We start from the raw sequence: 19,563 nt of genomic DNA, 5'->3' as shown, positions 1-19,563 counted from the left end.
GCATAGTTAACATGCTAATTAGCATTTTTAGCAAAACTGCTAAAAATGATTAGCTAAGTTAGCTAAGTAACATGGTTAGCATAGTTAGCATGCTAACATGTTAGCATGCTAGTTAGCATTTTTAACAAAACTGCTAAAAATGATTAGCTAAGTTAGCTAAGTAACATGGTTAGCATATTTAGCATGCTAACATGCTAGTTATCATAGCATAACTGCTAAAAATTATTAGCTAGGTTAGCTAAGTAACATAGTTAGCATGTTAGCATGCTAGTTAGAATAGTTAGCATAACTACTAAAAATGAAAACATTAGCTAAGTTAACTAAGTTAAGTAACTTGGTTAACATTATTATCTTTGATAACATAGTTAGCATAACTGCTAGCAAACATTAGAGCCATTCCAACTGTCAGTTATCGTCAATTATCTACCTAAATAATTTACCGTTCAATCATTCCAACTATATTAAACCTTATCTACCAAGCAAATCATTTAACTATATAAACTATCCACCTATTTAACTGATCAGTCATTCCAACTATATTAAACCTCATCTACCTAGTTCAGTCATTCCAACTATATTAAACCTCATCTACCTAGTTCAGTCATTTGAACTATATTAAACCTCATCATGTTGGTTGCCAATTAGCACATCATCTGTTTTAACAATATATTTCACACCATATGTTTTGCATTTTCTTGCACTGGTAATTCCCTGGAATTGCGTTTTCTAGTTGTTTTAAATATCGTTGCTTAGCCCACGAGTTTGTCAGTTTCACTTGCACAGACACGCATAGACTGAGCACTCACGCCTATACACCTACTATATTTGATGAATTAAGAAGTAGGCCTATACATTGATCAGGGAAACATTTAGTTTCTTTTTCTTTCGGTCCACGGTTCCAGCAGTTGTGCCGCAAAATTAACAGACAGAAGCACCGGGCATGACCTAATCTAGCCTAAATTCGTGGTCCAGTGGACCAGCATTCTACTCGTCGAAGAGGCTCATAGTCTGAAGATCACAGACCATAGATAATTCAGAGAAAGCCTAGGCAGTTGCTTTTCGCGGACCTAGGCTAGGTCCAGCACGGCCTGGCACCGGTTCGTGGATTGCCAATCACACTGCCGTTGCAAAGCCTCTGAATGCAGCCAGCTGTCCCGTTTACCAGCAATGCTACAGCGGACTTAAACTGCCACCACGTGGCGAAAAGTTGCAATACATTTCACGCAGCTCTGTGAATAACGGGAGGCGCGAGTGCCACTTCTAAATGGGACCCACTAATTTATTCCGCATAAAATATCGTGACACATAATTCATTCCGTAAACTGCTGACTCACGAAATTAATTGTAGCAGGTCACAAAGCTGATTTCGTGACTCTGTTATGCATTTCGTCCACGTAATGAAATTGTAGCCTACTGACACATAATTCATTTCGTAAACTGCTGACTCACGAAATGTATTGTAGCAGGTCACAAAACTGATTTCGTGATTATTTTATGAATTTCGTCCACGTAATGAAATTATCCTGACACATAATTAATTCCGTAAAGTGCTGACTCACGAAATGTAGCCTATTGTAGCAGGTCACAAAACTGATTTCGTGATGTTATGCATTTCGTAATGGAATGACCATGACACATAATTAATTCCGTAAACTGCTGACTCACGAAATGTAGCAGGTCACATAAATGATTTAGTGATTCTTTTATGCATTTCGTCCACATAATGAAAGCATATGTTACTGAATGCATTTCGTAAGTTGTTAAGTTACTTGCGTGGACGGAATGCCTTCTGTAACAGAACACAATTATTCTGTGGACGAATGATGCGTGTAGGTGCATTCCGTATTTACGTAGACAGAATTACTTTTGACCAAACATTTCATCTACGACAGTGAATACTGCATTCAGCATTATGTCCACAAAAGGAAAAGGCCACCAGTCAATTTCGTCCACGAAATGATGTGCTCTCTTCAGTGTTTCGTGGACACAATGAACCAATTTGTGCATTCTGTGGACAAAAGGCGTTACGATGCAACATGGTTTCGTAATGAATATATGTATTTCGTCACACGAAAGTCATTCTGTCCACGAAATAAGGCATATTACATTTAAAGTTAAGGCTACGGACCAAATAAGGCGTAAGTTTGTAGACAACAACGCGAATTTAAACGAAATCAGCTATTTTAAACGCTGGAGTGCGTTCATTTGACTGCGCCTCTTGTGTCGTGGTGGCTTTGAACATGTATGTGAACGTTTTTGTGTAAAAAATTGTATTTACTTGCACTGTAAACTCAGATGAAAGGCGGGTAGGCTGTTCTAAAATCTTTCCCACTTCTGTGCCCAACTATGCTTCAACCGAGATGTTCAATTTGTGCATCATAATCGAACACCTTTTTTTTTATTTCTTTTTTTATCTATGCTTATAATTACGTCCAGTCACTGGCACAGAGGGGCTAAATTATAACATGTTCATAGGCTTATTGACCTGGTAGCATCAAAAGCACTGTTTAGCAGAGATGGTTAAAGCATAGGGTTAAAGCCAGGTTAAAGCGGAGCTAGTAATCAAAGATTGTTAAGGCAGAGCAAGATACTTCGTTGTAGTTCATGTCTATGGGCGCGAAATGGGGATCGAATCCTGTCTGCATAAAGAGGCGTGTCGATGACGTATTGATGAGCGTACGTTGCAACCCGCCAACAGCAGCGGCATAAATAACCAGCGCACACCTGATATAAAGTCGATTTTCTCCAGACTGGAATGCTCAAAAATGCTAAAAATGTACCTGAAATGTTCACAAGGGTTTGAGGATCATGAAAACGTGCCCGAAATTCACATTCCTAACTCTATAGAACTAAGACCTTAGCATATGTGGTAAAATTCTGAGCTATGCCCATAGACTTCAATGGAGCAGTCGCTGCCTCTGCTCTGCATAAAGGGGGATTTTGACCCCCCTCGTGCGATCCGGGTTCCCGGAAGTGGCTCCTGATGAAGTATCTTGCTCCGCCTTAACAATCTTTGTAGTAATCAAGGGTCTTTGGTTTTAGGGCTGACATCTTCCTACGTCATTTTCAAGCGTCGTTTCAGAATCAAGCGGGAAGTTAGCTGGCAGGCTAGCTGGTGAGTGTTGGAAACTGTTTTACAATAATGTTGCATTTTTATATAACTGTATATTTTAGTTTAACGAGTATGTTGTGATTGGTGTTGATTATCAGCATAGCTAAGATTGAGCTCATAATTAACTAGATGTTGCTAACATTACATGACAACAAAAGGGAAGTAGCCTAACGTTAGGTAAGTTAACTAAACACACATTTTGATCTGACGTTAACGTTCATGTTACATGTTGCATACAACACGGTATGATCAAGATGAACATAATTGAGATGTTGTGTAAGCGCACTGGTTGACTTGGGTGGGCAAATACATTAACGGTAACGTTAACGTTTGTTTTCTCTTAAGGTGTTTGGGCACGATGTCACAGAGGAAGAGGCTCTCGGCCTCCCAAAACAAAGCACCAAATGTAAGACCTGCCACATACCAGGAGGCTGCATTAAATCCCTTGCTGTGTCTGTGTAATAACCTATCAATTGTTGTTTAGCCTGCAGTGCATGCCGATATGGAAATATGGCTGACTTATTTAATTGTGTTGGAATCAGTTGCCGCGCTCACAACAAGCAGAGGTAGAGTCGGATGACGAGGAGGATGTGTCATTCACCCAGCTAACTTCAACTCAAGTCCAGCGGGCACGAGAGAACTTTACTCCGGTCCAGGTTGACCGCAAAGTGAGTCCTCATTACGGTTCTTAGAGGTTTCAGCATAGTGTCATGACAACATTATCACAAAACTACAAGGTAGCTCTTAGTCCTTACAGTCAGTTCTTCCAAGAAATAATTATTATTTACTGTTTTTCTTTTTGATATGTTGCATCCAATATCTCTCTTTACAGTTTGTCTTTTTTTGTATTATCATTAAAGGTAGCAGAGGTCGTCCAGTTTATTCTAATAAAGGACCAGAAGAAGGTGCCCATACGAAGAGCAGGTCAGTTGAATCAATTTAATCTAATTTCATGAAGATGGCACTGTCAAAACTGACACTTGATCAAGACTCTGGGACACGTATCACCTTCATGTCTCTGTAGGTGGTTGTTACTGTTCTGTGTGCATCCATCCCTTCACGTTTGCATTTACTTATATACTTCTTAACACCTTGTTCTGTTTCAGACTTAATTTAATTTGATGTGCTTCTCCTCACCATTGTCCCTACTCTGTTTTCCAGACATAGCAAAGCATGTCATCAAGGAATACAGGGCTATGTATGCAGAGATCATGAAGCGTGTCTGCCGTACTTTCGAGCAGGTGGGGTGTCCATTTCTATGGTCCTATTCAGTAATATCAAAGTAAACGCACGGAAAGGAGACCCCATTAAGTCAGTTGGTACAGTCTGTATAACCAAGTTAGAATCATGTCAATGCACATTAGATTTCTTGACCTGTTGACTTGGAGTATTCTTTGTCAGTAATTGATGGGTGGCTTTCCTCTGTTCAGGTGTTTGGACTGAAGCTGGTGGAGATCGACCCTAAAAGCCATGTGTACATCCTCATCAACAAACTGGAGTCTGTGGCTGAAGAGCCAGTCTGCCTGTAGGTGAAACTAGAAATTATTTATTTGTTTGAGTGTTTAGCTGAGACTCTTATTCACATCGTCTTGGTGAGCAATTTCAGGGACAGTCCCTTGGGAACAACTCAGGGTTTTAGTGCTTTGGTCAGGGGCACAATGGTGGCAGCCGGGAATTGAACCGAAAACTTTCTTTCTTCCACTTGGAAGCCGAGTTCCCCAACTACACCAGCAGTGCCCAAATTAGATCCATCAGATGCTGTTTACTGGTCACAACATGTATTGTTAACATGGTTGCTTCCTAAATAATGCAGTCACTCACTCTTCAGACAGACTAACCCAACCTACCTTACACCCAAAAAACTCACTTTAAAAGTTTATCAAGCTGAAAAGATTTTAAAATATTCAGGTCTCTTTTTCCACAAAAACTTTGAAGCTTTTGAAACTTTGAATACCATCCATGATCATCTATTTATTGCTGCAAGAAACATTTTTTGTTGATGTGGGCACCAGTTCACACAGCCTCCGTGTTGAAAAATATTTTTGATGCTTTCCATAAATGCTTCACATTCATATACAGGTGCATCTCAAAAAATTAGAACATTATGGAAAAGTTTTTTTTTTTCCTGTAAATTAGTTCAAAAAGTGAAACTTTTCATAGAATCTACATTCAGCACACATACAGTAAAATATCTCAAGCCTTTTTTTGTTTTGTTTTAATCTTGATTGTTCTCATCTTGATGATTACAGTTTACAACTCATGGAAATAAAAAATCCAGAATCTCAAAATATTACAGTAAAGAATTTATGATACAGAAATGTCGACCTGAGTTGAACCAGCTAATCAGCTAATTTAGTCAAAACACCGGCAATGGTTTACTGAGCCTTTAATCTCTCAGTCTGTGCAAGGCAATGGACTTTTCCATGACATACATTTTTTAGATGCACTTGTACTGTTAATACCGTGGATTTAGAGTGTGATGTTTTAATGGGAGGAGACTTAAAAAGCATGTGAGATCTATTGTGTATGTGTGTGTGTAACAAAAACGAGTGAGAATGTGTTGAAACTTGTCTGAGTAAAAGCCTGAGACGATATGTTTGAACTCGCTGTGTGTGACATTCCCAGAATCCCCGGAAACCCCAAATATGGCCTCCTCTTCACCATCCTCAGTGTCATCTTCATGAAGGGCGGAGTTGTCAAGGAAGGTCGGCCTCTCTCATTCTTTTCAGTTGTTGTTTTTTTTGTTGATTGAGTGGGACATCTGCACTTTTGTATTTGTTGGTTCATGTTTTTAAGTATAGTATAAGTATAAATATACGTATATATACTCTTTTGATCCCGTGAAGGAAATTTGGTCTCTGCATTTATCCCAATCCGTGAAGTGAAAGGCACACAGCACACAGTGAGGTGAAGCACACACTAGGGCTTTGACTTTTGGCCAAAAATCATATTCGAAGTTCGTTTGTTTATTAATATTAAAATTCGAATATATTCGAATATGTATTAATATTTTAACCATTAATTGTCTTCAGTAAGACCGATATTGGTATCAAACTTAAGTTCTATATGTTCTGTCCACCAGAGGGCAGTGTATCTGTCAATAGACTACGTGCACGAAAGGCTGAGTATTTATGCATGTGTTAAAATTGTTATTATTGAGCATAGGGCTGGGCGATAAAACGATAGCGATATGTATCGCAATAGACATGTAATCGATATCAATAAAAAATACGTTGGATAGAACATTCATAATTAAAATCAACACACCTCCTGCCTTACGTTGTCCATAAATAAATAGGCTAAATATATCTTGCATTGTAGTATGTCAAACTCTACCAGAGTAGGCGATAGAAGTAGGCCTACCTCAACAGACTCTCCTTGCCCCGTGCACTCTCTCTCTCCCTCTCAACAGGCGCATCCCTCCTCAGCATGCACATGTAATCCAAACATTAATCGTGCAAGACGACTGGCTAAATTGCTATTAAATCCGGTTAGCATCATTAGCACGCTGCACGAATTTGTTCAAAACTGTTGCATTCAAATTGACTGCTAAGTTCTAATCATCTCAATCCCGATGCAAATGGAAAAGTATTTTCCAAGACTCAAACGGGCCTGTCCCAAGGAGGAAAAAGGATTCATTTGAAACTTAAACACACGTAGGGAAACAGTCTAACCCAGTGGTTCTCAAACCTTTTCTTTCATTCCCCACTTTGATCAAGGGGACATTCTCGAGCCCCACCTGTCCCTCATCGCTCTAAGAAAGTGGTAGGTCAAGCTTAAAATGGTCAAATTTATTGAAATAATGACAAGTTCTAAATATATCCTCTTCAACATAGTTAAAATCAGCTGGTGCTGCAGATATAATAATAAATAAATACATAACACACATATTTCTGTTTTCCAGCAACATATTAGGAGGCATAGGCCATTTTACAGCATTGTACAATATATTCAATGAAATACCAACATGCTGCATTAAATGGATCCATAATCCAGTCATACTGAGCACTGCTGGTTGGGAAATATTTTTGAAATAAACTTTGCAGGCATGTGATGTAGGCCTACTGTTTAATACATGGGATCACAATAGTGCCTCCCAATCAGACGTTTCAGCGATTTCGCTCAGAAATCTCAAAGGCATAATACTGTCGCGATCGAGGCGCCTGTCCCATAGTTTTTTTGGTGAATGCAGTAATCTTATTTGCTAGGTGAGGTAGGTGCTTGTCTTTGCCTTGTAACTGGACATTTAACTCAAATGTATCGCTAAGATATATCAAATATATCGCTAAGATAGGCCAGCTTCGTCAAGAAATGTTCATTAGTGAACGTGCTTGCAGATTCAAACATGCGCTCTTCCTCCAAGAAGAGGCTACTCGGAGCTCAAACACGCGCGACAGCACTTTACCTCGGCCACCTTGCCTCGCTGTGAAACAGTACAGCCTTTTGGTCAGCTACCATCTCTTCACAAAGTGCGGAGAATAGACGCGCTTTTAAGGGCCGGGTTTTGATGAAATTCACCACTCTCACAACAACGTTCAAAATATCATGTAAGCTGCCTTGACGAGCGCTTCCCTGTGAATAACACAGTGCGTCCATTGCGCATCGGGTGCTACTTGGGCCCAGGATACAGATAAAAAAAATAATTTAAAAAAACTCCTGTTTTTCACGTCAGTTCGCGCCCCACCTGGCATGTCTCCGCGACCCAGCAGTGGGTCGCGACCCACAGTTTGAGAAACGCTGGTCTAACCAGACTATGATAAACTATTGCAAATTAAGCTAACCTTTGTTTACAATATTTCCAGGCTTCAACCAGTGCTGCTTTTCATTCAGACTTATCTGCACATTTATTTATTTGAGTGTTTTTCATGATTGTGTTGCCATTTCTTTTCCCTGTTTGCTTTGATTGATAACTGAGGTGATTAAAATCAGAGGAAGGTTAAGTTTAAAATAAAAGTGTCTATTATATCTATGTGTGAGCCAGGGACAGGTCATGGCTTGTGCTAAGTGTGCACGTGCACAGGAGCCCTCAGCCAATGGGGGCCCTCGGATTAAAAAAAAAAAATGCCATGAATTTAGGCTAGATTATGCCCGGTGCTTCTGTCTGTTAATTTGCGGCACAACTGAATGGTGTTATGGAACCGCGGACCGAAAGAAAAATAAACGAAATGTTTTCCTGATCAATAAATACTTCTTAATTCATAAAATATAGAGGCATAACATTAGGTGGAAGTGGTAGGCTATGAGTGCTCATTCAATGTGTATGCGTGTTTGTGAAAATGAAACTGACCCACTCGTGGGTAGGTGAATGAAGTGGATTCCTGCAATGTTCATGAAAACAGCATAGCGATTGGATAGCCTAATAAATCGCGACTTGTTGTAGGCCTAACAGTAGCTTATATCGTAGCAAATAGCCTATTAGGGGTTTGCACGGCGTGTCATCAGATCTGGACATCGCCATATTGGAGATACTCGCCTCATTAGAAAGCATTAGGCACTGAAGTAAATCCCTAACATCGTCAAGGAAAATGGTTAATTATTGCCGTGTTTTAGGTTGTACCAATAGGTCAGACTGAGAAAACATCAGGTGTAGGTATCGACTTCCAAAAGTTATTAAAAAACCAGGGAGAAGGGACAATAATGCCAGAAGTTATCAGAGGAAGGGGGGGGGGGCGCTTGTGGTTGAACTTGGTACTTCGTCTCCCTCACCCAACTCAAATGGATCTGCGCTGCCAATAATCTGTCATTTCTCGAAATATCGCGCCTTTTCTTGTGGTCCAAGTCCTGCGCTATATGCCTTTGCATCTTAGACGCATTGTGATTAGCTTTTCTGTTGTTTAGACACGGCTACAATCACGTAAGATATCCAAAGTGCATAATACTCCATTGTACTTCATTCACTGAGTATCGCCAACATGGCCGCAAATTGGCGATGCCGATGACAGATAGGCCTACACTTATTTCACTCGTCTCGCTGGAGTTAGCGCATAATGTGGGCTGTTGCGCAAAGAAATTAATTAGGGAGATGATCTTAGATCTGCATCTCCATTTACCAAACGCTATAGTTTTGCTAACATCTCCACTGTTAACGTGAAATATGTCTCCATGCAAGGTAGTGTCAAGCAGCAGTGAAGTGAAAACCTTATCATGCAGGTAGCCAATGTTCACGTCACCTGAGTCAGACAGAAAACGGCCATGCTTGCTCTGTTAAAGTTTGTATGCCCCTTCCAAACTGCGTTAAAAGGGTATCAACGTCCCTGCTACCGGTCCTTCAGATATGACAACTGCAGGGGCGTAGCACCAAATTCTGGGCCCTATGCACAAGTGGTGGCCATGGGCCCCCCCCCCCCAACCAACCAACCAACCACCGGCTGTAAGCATGAAGCATGAGGTTCACAACTAACTACTATCTAATCACACATTGAATTCATCTAACAACTCTTATATGTACTGTATAACAGAAAATAATCTTATTTCCCAAGACTTCACTGAATTTTATTTGAAGAATGTTTAAAAGCTAGAACATGAAATGAATGAAAACACTTTTGGCTGAGAGAACAGCTATCTATAGCTAACTGAGTGTGATGAGTTTCACAAGTTAGCTTTGCTACTAATTTGACAGCCTTTCCTCATGAACCTACACTGTGTGCAAAATTATTAGGCAAGTTGTATTTCTGAAGATTAATTGTATAGTTGAACAAATACAATGATGTCAGTCAATCAAAAATGTTATTAAACCTCAAACCTGAATATTTAACAAAGGGAAAGTGAGTTTTGGCTTTCTCAGGAGAAAATCTATGTGTGCAGAATTATTAGGCAACTATTGATGTGCAGAATTATTATGCAACTAAATAAGAAACTAAAATTTCCCCACCCCACTTGTTTATTTTCATTTCTAAGAGTAAGAATAAACAAAATAAACAACTCAAAATGTACAAATAAACACTTCTGACATTTCATGAAATATTCAGCGACCAATATAGCCACCCTTCTTTTCAATAACTGTCATGAGCCTTCCATCCATGGAGTCTGTTAATTTTTTTGATCTGTTGATGATGAACATTTTGTCCAGCAGCAACCACAGCATCCTAAATGCTGTTCAAAGGGGTGTACTGTCTTCCCTCACTGTAAATCTCACATTTAAGAAGGGTCCACAAGTTCTCAATGGGTTTAGGTCAGGTGAAGAAGGGGGCCATGTCATTATTCTGACATCTTTAAAGTCTTTGCTGGCTAGCCACTCAATGGAGTACTTGGATGCATGTGATGGAGCATTGTCCTGCATAAAAAACATGGCCTTCTTGAAGGATGTAGTTTTTTCTGTACCACTGCTTGAAGAAAGTATCTTCTGAAAACTGGCAGTAGTTTTGGGAGTTGATTATAAGTCCATCTTCAACCCGAAAAGGTCCAACTAGCTCAGTGGTTCTCAACCTTTTTTGAGCAAACGCCCCCATGACCTTACTTTGATCCTCTGGCGCCCACCCCCCCCCCCCACACACACACACACACACACACACACACAATAAAAAAAAAAAAAAAACTACACCCCCGTTAGGCTATAGGCCACTCACACTCATGCTATATTGCTTAAATAAAAAAACGAGCCCATTTCTGTGCTGTTTTGGTTTCTTCTGGAATTATAAGAAAATGTCCCTATGAGCCTATTTTATTATTAAGCAGATTTGGCCCACTGTTAGAAGCAATAGGAGACTGGTTGGGTAAAAAAAAAAAAAACACTACCACATCAGCATTGGTTGTAATGATTTTTTTTTTTGAAATCAATAGGAACATTAAATGTAGGCAACAAGACGTGTCATTTTATCATGGACAAAAATCAAGTGCACATCACGTGAACAACATATGCACATCGCAACAATCCAACCAATCACAAAACAGATTCTGCGCGTGAGGCCTGTTTAGGCCTATATTTCGTATTTGATTAGCAACGGTCTTTTCGTGGAGACTACGCTCAGAGCAGCTGCAGAACAACAGCGAGCGGGGCTGGGGACGTGACTCCAGAACTGCACTGTATGACCACTGAGCATAGATAAACAGTAAAATGTAGCTGGGACGGTAGAGGGGTTAGAAACCCATGAATGAAAATAGCCTAAATATGTGAAAACCATGGAAGTTTAAAATGTAAAAAAAAAAAAAACCTCTCACGTTCCCATCCTAGGTTGTATGAACGCCCCCGTTGAGAAACCCTAAACTAGCTCATCCTTAACAATAGCAGCCCATACTAGTACCCCACCTCCACCTTGCTGGCGTCTGACTAAGTGGAGCTCTGTGCCCATTAGTGATCCAGCCACGGGCCCATCCGTCTGGTCCGTCAAGAGTCACTCTCATTTCATCTGTCCATAAAACCGTTGAAAAATCTGTCTTCAGATATTTCTTGGCCCAGTCTTGACGTTAAACGTATGAGTCTTAAGTGGTGGTCGTGTTTCAGCCTTTCTTACCAGGGCCATGTCTCTGAGCACTGAACACCTTGTACTTCTGGACACTCCAGGTAGGTTGCATATCTGGAATAAGGCCGCACTGGAGGTCAATGGGTTCCTGGTAACTTCATGTTTAATTATTCTCACGTCTCTAGCAGTTATTCTGCGCCTTTTTTTCTCCACACGTTTCTTGCAACCCTTTTGACTATTTGCAACAAAACGTTTGATTATTCGGTGATCACGCCTCAATATCTTTGCTTCTTCAAGAGTGCTGCATCCCTGTGAAAGGCATTTTACATTTTTTTGCTTTTCAGAGTCTGTTAAATCTCTTTTTTGGCCCATTTTGTCTGAGGTGAAGAAGCTGCCTAATAATTATGCACACCTTGATTGTAGGGTGTTGATCACTTTAGGCCACACCCTCCCTCATTACACAAATACACATCAACTGATGATGCATAAATCCAATTAGCAGTCAGGTTTATATAGGTTGGAAATATGCATAAAAATGATGATAAGGTAAAAATACTCACTTGCCTAATAATTGTGCACACGGTGTATATAACATTGAGTCTACTAAGTTAAGCTATTAGCTCATAATCATTTTCGAATTAGTAGGCTATTGAAATGTTGTGGTAGGCTATAAATCAGGCATCATGTTATTTCTAATTTTGTGTTAATGGTGTTTTAGCACTGATAATCGCGGATTCGCGGTGGTATAGAAGTGTTTTGTAACCTTCAGGAGTTCATTTCATTTGTAGACTATTGCTTTCACATTGGGCTCACCTTTCTTGGGAAAGAAGGCTGTTAACACTTGTTTTCCCTCATTTCTTTTTTTCTCCCTTTCTTGCCTCTCTTTTCTTTTCTGGGAACCGGATTTAGCTTTCTTAGACTTAGACATCTTCACACCGTGACCGTCTGCATTGCCGCTTCGGCAGAATGAACGTTACTTCAAAAATGCGCCTAGCAGGGGAAGGCGGACTGAACCATTTCGTGCAAGGGAGAGGGTGCCTGCCCTCAAACAATGTTGGCTTGGACACAATTTAATACATCAATCAACTGATGCATTTACCCGAAATATTTGCATCTATATTAGTTAATAACATTTATTAAGATCTTTAAATTAAGGAAATTATTTATTATTAAGGAAAATAAAATTCAACTCCTTAGGGGCCCTCCCCCCACTTGGGGCCCGGGTAATTTAATTAATTTAAATTTTTAAAATAAAAGGGAGATTACAGCCTAATAATAAAAACAGCTGCTGGAATTCATTTCTGTGTGGGCCTGAGTTATAATATATGACATAATGTACTACATTTTCATTGTGTGAAATTGTGCACCAGCCTGCACAGCGACAGCAAAGGGAGAAGCGCTGGCTGCACGCGCACGTCACTTGCATGCGCAAACGCGCCCTCGCACGTCGCTGTCAGGGGGAGGGGGCCTTTTTTGATATTGTGCACAGGGGCCCATATTTGTTTATTCCGTCCCTGGTGTGAGCTCACTAAGCACGAACCAGCCAGGATGCTAACGTCCCCTACAGAAGCCCAGATGACTAATAATAGCCTTGCTAATGAGCTCACGATTTTACTTCACCAGGCGTGAAAAAAACCTCGGAATCTGAATTGAAAACAACGTTTACAACCAAATACATTTATAGAAATGATCTTCATAGGCTACAGGTTCAAATGTTAAGAGATCCCTAAAATTCGTTCTAATATCTTTAATTTTTAAAATAATCGAATTATATTCGAATAGTCTAACGAAGTTCGGAGTCAAAGCCCTAACACACACTAACCCGGAGCAGTGAGCTGCCTGCTACAGCGGTGCTTGGGGAGCAGTTAGGGGCCTTGTTCAAGGGCATTTCAGCCGTGGATGTGGGCATAGGAGAGCAGTGCTCAACCACTTTCCCCGCCCACATTTTTCTTACTGGTCAGGGATTGAACCGGCAACCCTTCGGTTACAAGCCTAAAGCCCTAACCAGTAGGCCAAGGCTGCCCCCTAAGTAATTAGAATAGTTAAATAGTTTATGATGGATGCAAAGAGAGTGTGTGTGTGTTTTCTCTCAGGCAAATTTAATGAATTGGGGTGTTGTTCATTTTACTTTTCCAGCACTCGTGTGGAATTTCCTGAAGAAGCTGAGGGTGGATGCTGGGTAAGATCATGCTTTGTGTCTCCAGTGGTCACTAGTGACAGTCCAGACCTTTGAGGAACTGTGGAGCATTAATGACCCTCCAGAAGTCCCATACTCACTATTTGTTTTCAACATCCCCAGAGAGAGGCACGACATCTTTGGAGATGTGAAGAAGTTGGTGACCGATGAGTTTGTACGACAGAAGTAAGTCCAACCTTGGCAAACATTTGAAGAAATGTTAATATGTTTTGCTTTTGTTTACCTGGGGTTTGTTTTGGTACCATTGGTGCCTACAGTACATTTCTTTAATACTTCACCAGGGGCTTCTACACCCTCAGTCACACATTTAATGTGTCAGCACCTGTGAATGAGGTGCTATCACACTTCCCAGCTCCCATCCCCCTCACCGTACCTAACCTTGATAGCTCAGGTTAGCATCAAGTCCGTAGGGGTATTACAATAGCTCAGCATGGTAATACAGGTGACCTGAGACAGGTAGAGAGTCACAAGTCATAGGTTCAAATCCTGCCTGAGGCTTGGTGTGTTCAGAGCTGCTGTCTCTCAGACCATAGACAGACGGTTTATACCACACCATAGATGAACAAGTGGTCAGTCCCTAAAGCCAGGCATTCCCAAGCAAGTGTCTGGTGCAACCCTGACCTAACATTAAGGACACTTCTGTTTCATATAATATTATTAACAGACAGTTGTACAATAAAACTATATTTGGTAAAGTAGTGAGTGGATTTCTCACATACGTCACCAGCACAAGGTGGTGTCATTTGTAAGGAATCTGGAGTGAGGATTTCACACGTTGCAAGGCTAACACGTGTGTGTGTGTGTGTGTGTGTGTGTGTGTGTGTGTGTGTGTGTGCTTCTTTTTAAAAAAAAAAAGATATCTGGAGTATGTGAGAATCCCCCACACTGAACCAGTAGAGTGTGAGTTTCGCTGGGGTGTCCGTGCTGAGAAGGAAGTGGCCAAGAAGAAGCTTCTGGAGATCGTGGGAGAGGTGAGTATTTTTTAGCATGTATCCTCCTATGTGAAAAGTACAAATAATGTGTACATTATTGAAATTTGGATGCCTCAGAACTGGTATACCAGAAAGCATAATTGCCAAGGATGATGGTAGTCAGGGACCTCGTCTTCCAAGTGGAAGGTTGTGGTCCCATTGTGCCACTGAGCAAGGCCCTTAAAGGGGTGGTTCAGGATTTTGGACATAGGACCTCATTTCCAAGTTAGCAAGTGTGATATTTATCAGTGTAGACCGTTTTCAACACGTTTCATCCAGTTCTAGTTGCAGAGTTCACAGGGGCTAGGATAGCACAAGTTAACAGTATGTGTTAGCCTGTCACTAAAAACACTCTTACCCACTCCACAGTACACCCGAGGAAAATAAATTATAATGGCAGACTATCGATGAAAATGTCTGTTTGTTAACTCTGGAACTCAAAGGATTGGATGAAAGGTGTTGAAAACGGTCTCCATGTAGTTAAATACATTAGTTAAATTGTATAATGTATAGTTTGTGTGTGTGTGTGTGTGTATTTATGTGTATGTACGGTATGTATGAAAGGGTTTGTTTAAGTGAGAGGGATGCCCTGACATGATCTTGTCCTCTTCACAGCTGTTTGAGCAAGACCCCCAGAGTTGGACCCAACAGTATAGGGAGGCCACGGTGGCAGAAAGCCAAAGATAGAGCGAGCAAATGGGAGGACTGTGAGTGCGTGGAAGCCTTAGTTTTTAATTACAGCTTTATACATTTGTTTGTATATATTTTGTACAGGTGTTCATTTGTTTTATAATTTACTGTATATTGAAATAAGCTACATGTGGTTTGTTTTTAAAAGGAAATAAATATTCATACAAATTTAAAATTAAACAGTACAACTGGAACTGCTTAGAATAGAGACCCAGAGATGGAAATATTGCTTCATAGTTTTATTTTGTTTGTGCCAACAAAAATAAAAAATATTTTTTAAAAATTCTCTTTACATATCATTGCTTTTCTATCACAGTAAATTGCACAATAAACCCATTCTCTCTTCCCGTCCAGGGGATGGTTTTTGTTAGCGTCCCTCTGTTGTCTCTCAGCTGCCATATGGGTGAAATATCCGGCCCCTGCTCAACAGAGGCTACTAGAATTTAGACGAGTTTTAGAGAAAAACAGCAGCGAGTTTTGATAAACATGCATTTCCCTCGGTGCACATAGTTGTTTCGCCAGGACGTGCTTACAGAACCCAGACCCTCATTTCGTATCATCACATGACATTACTTGCACTGATGCTTATCTAGATGTCTGTGCTCTGCAAAAACTCTGACCATTACAGATGCTAGAACTACAGTCAGAAGAACTCACAGCACGCACTGTCGGGACACATCACATCAAATTGTTCAGGAAAAAAACATTGGTTTGCTATTTCACACTATAGTGTGTGTATATATATATTTATTTATCACAGGTGTGTTTTGTTGACAAGAGATGGCTTTGAATTTTTATTTATTTTTTTTATTTTTTTGGAGAGGCACAAAAATAAGATTGCACCCTCTCAAGAAACATTCCTATACTTGAGATGGCATCCATGAGACCGAACAACCACGTCTACATAGCACCGTTAGGAGAGGATTAAAATAACTAGTCAAGCTCGTACTGAAGGATGGCTGTTGGTAACCAGAGATAAACTCTTTGAATAGACTTTCATCACATCAGGAGTATATAGCATATTTATGGCTTTGATATAATCTCTGAACACAAGACTTGCTAAATCTATAGCAGACCTTGGAGGAGGGAATTATTTTCACAATATACATGTACAGGAAAGTGCACATAATATAACATTTCACATTAATGTCATATGTCCAAATGTGTTTCTGTGTGCAAGTGTGTACAGTACATACTGCATACACTTGTGTGTGTGCTTGATCGAGGTCAGGAGAGATACAGTTCTTTTACCACAGTTAAGTCATGGTGTGGTTTTTATACATGACTTGCACTAGTCCACTAAGTATTTATTTTGTTTTATGGTAAAAAAAAAGATCAAATGTGATAGGCAAAGGCTGAACCTCTACTGACCAGCATCATAATTCGCATATCTAGGTGATTTTATCCTCTTCCAACCTGGGATTTATTAGAGATGGTCCTGAGGTTCTCTTGTGAGTGGCAACAAAGGAACTAATACACTAAAGTGCTTCAGTTACTAAATATGGTTAAGTCCAATTGGCATTGCTTGACCTTATGTTTATGTAGAAACGTAAATATATGAAGTCCATTAGGGTTAGCTGTTGACATTTCAGTATTTGCTGAACTTTAAATATACTGAGCATGTTGGAAGTTCCTGAAACTACAAGCCATAGTGAGCAATATGTTTAACCATTTTCTTCTACTTAAATCTGAAGCATGTACGCATATGGCTTTGCAAATCTGTAATAACACTGAAGCAGTACTGTCCCTATGTTACTGTTCACAGTTGAATTTCTTTCAAACCTGGCAGCTTCCTCAGTCTACTGTGCACACGTTCTCTCCACTCTGTAGGAGTACGCAACTCTGTAAGAGTGGCTAGATCACTATAACCATGGATGAGGCACATTGGTTGGGGCACAGGAACATCCTAGGTCTGAGTTTATTAAGAGAGAAACATTGGCAGATCTCAGACCACAAAGGATTATGGTTAACCGTTCAGTAGTTCAAAGTCCAATCCACAATCTCTCGTTACATTTCAGAGGTTTGTGTGGTTCTAGTACTGCCCATCTGGAAAAAAAGTCCAGTGCAAGGAATATCCTTCCTGTGAGTACGGTGCGTAAATTAAAATATTCGTCGCTTCCTGTTGTGCGCTTTCGCTGGAGGCAGACTTGCATCCCCTTTTGAACAGAGTAGCCCACAGGAGACCCCAGCAGTTGATTTAGTGATCCCACTGTCTGCCCTAGACATCCATCAGGAGGACCTCTTTTCACCACACACATTTCACCACGATGATACCACGGGCAAAATATGATTGATATACACAACTAAAAGAGAAAAGGTTATTGTGCCATGAGATGTTTGGAGAGAGGAAACGTCTACGCTTGCTGGACAGTCAGCGTCTCTCGCTCCCTCTCTCTGGGCCTCTAGATGTGGTCTGGAACGGTCACAAGCGCCTCCTCGGGCTCTCTGTCGATGTCCACGTTCTGGGACAGCAGTAGTAGAAAGATAGAGAGATGGAAAGGAAGTGAAGGAAAGAAAGGATAGAGATAGTGTGTGTGTGGAGGGGGGGGGGTGCAAGAGATAGAGAGAGAAAGGTGGGCGAGGTGAATGAAACATGAACCAATGGCAGGTGGAGACAAAGACAGATGAAGACATACAGAGATATGATTAAAAAGATAACAACCAACACTGTTTTCCTCTCCACCCTGCACTCCACAGCTGAATCTGCCAATGCTTGGCAAAGTCCACATTGCATTTAACACACACTTCCATTTCTAATGAACATTACCATGGAAACTGCATGTACCATGCTAATGAGGACACAATAAGCACATGTAGTCAAACTGAAGCACCCACTGGGTCCACTTCTGTACAATTACAATGGTAGAACTGCTGTAAACACGCAGTCCAGATTGAACATTACATAAACACAGATGGATTTAGTTTCCTGTGCTTTGTTAATCTTTTCCATGACAATCTGCCACTGATTTAAATACACACACAATCAAAGAGACCTGCTGTATTTATTCCCATGCAAACAAGTGTTCACAAACACCCACACACACATAATCACATGCACAAAATACACACCAATGTACACAGGCTTTTTTCAATACTGATTAAAAGGATTATGGTTTCTACCTCCATCTAGTGGTCATTTGTAGTAAAGCACCCATCACCCAAAGATCACACAACTGAACGCACGAAAAGGGCCAACAGGGAAATGAGGCGGCTGATTAGAGTGCTGATTGGTCATAATTCAACATTAGCATGTTTATGAATCTGAAGAAAAAGCAATCTGCTGGGAGTTAACGGTTAGCTGCATCTGATGGGTGAAGCAGCAGTCGAGTACATTGTGCTGCCACAACAGTAATTATTGTTGAAATGAAGCGTTAATTTCAAACGATTGTGGAATTGATTGTCCACTTCTTTCTGGACACTGCAGTACCTGCAGACTTAGACTGGTGACCCCCAGGTCCTGCAGGCGCGGGGCTCTGGTGGGGGTGGGGCTTGCCATGGGCTTGGCCCGAGTGTGGCGGTAGGGGGAAACGAGGGAGCACGTGGGCTCATCGCCCTGCAGGGACCAAACCTGGAGTTTAAAACGGTGACATTGGTAACAAGGGCCTCACGTACACATTTATGGCCTACTCCACAGTACTGGACTGCACAACGTTCCAGTTATATTGTGTGAGTACTACCGGTACTAACTATTATATAATTTGCTAATTAGGACAATTCCTAAACTAAAAGGAAAAACTACTGTCTGAGTGAAAATTGTACCAGTGGTAGTACATTTAGTTGGGCTATCATTAATTGACACAAGCTAACTCTAAGAAACACCTACACACAGAGACAAAATGGCTAACACCTCCCTGTACTACAGCTAGAAGCCACCTTCACTAAGTCTGAATCGCACAGATGATCTCCTGATGATTTTGTGCCACATTAGATTCCAATCTATAGCACAGACGGGTGTCTACTGTAGGCTGAGCACCAGTAGGCCTACTCTAGGCATCCAGGCATCCAAAACAGAACAGGCAGCATCCTCAAAATCCTCATACAGAACCAGGCCTGGCGAGGGCATCATGGGATTCCTGTTTACAGCTCTGATTTGGGCTTCACTGAAGATGGCTACATAAAAATGGATGAGCAGAAATTCACTCTTCAGAGAAGCTCAAACCTGTTTCCTCTCGGCCAAGCGCTCCATGCTCATCC

At 40.8% G+C, this 19,563-nt stretch overlaps 2 protein-coding genes across 7 annotated transcripts in view; one reads left to right on the top strand and one right to left on the bottom strand.

Moving 5' to 3' along the window:
* Positions 1-3,032: 3,032 nt before the first annotated feature.
* Positions 3,033-15,655, top strand: ndnl2 (necdin-like 2). Its single transcript, XM_076276714.1, has 11 exons — positions 3,033-3,115; positions 3,458-3,518; positions 3,655-3,780; positions 3,973-4,036; positions 4,274-4,353; positions 4,543-4,637; positions 5,738-5,817; positions 13,648-13,690; positions 13,811-13,873; positions 14,565-14,679; positions 15,295-15,655. The coding sequence occupies exons 2-11, from the start codon at positions 3,471-3,473 to the stop codon at positions 15,364-15,366; spliced, it is 786 nt and encodes a 261-aa protein (XP_076132829.1). The 5' UTR covers positions 3,033-3,115; positions 3,458-3,470; the 3' UTR covers positions 15,367-15,655.
* LOC143114880 (6-phosphofructo-2-kinase/fructose-2,6-bisphosphatase-like) overlaps positions 15,594-19,563 on the bottom strand; it is a 16,689-nt gene continuing 12,719 nt past the window's right edge. For 3 of the 6 annotated variants that reach the window (XM_076276709.1, XM_076276710.1, XM_076276708.1), the window contains exons 14-15: positions 18,797-18,922; positions 15,594-17,831 (exon numbers count right to left, since the gene is read on the bottom strand). In XM_076276709.1, coding sequence (XP_076132824.1) covers positions 17,772-17,831; positions 18,797-18,922 — 186 coding nt within the window. In that variant the 3' untranslated portion in view covers positions 15,594-17,771. The remainder of the gene's footprint in view (positions 17,832-18,796; positions 18,923-19,563) is intronic. The other 3 variants (XM_076276713.1, XM_076276712.1, XM_076276711.1) reach the window with 1 other exon arrangement.

This window comes from Alosa pseudoharengus, unplaced genomic scaffold (assembly GCF_046254945.1).
Source record: "Alosa pseudoharengus isolate Yale_2024_CS ecotype anadromous, Long Island Sound unplaced genomic scaffold, YU_APseudo_1.1 YU_APseudo_1.1_scf_9, whole genome shotgun sequence".
Classification (NCBI taxonomy): domain Eukaryota; kingdom Metazoa; phylum Chordata; class Actinopteri; order Clupeiformes; family Clupeidae; genus Alosa; species Alosa pseudoharengus.
This window is presented reverse-complemented; position numbering and strand designations above follow the sequence as displayed.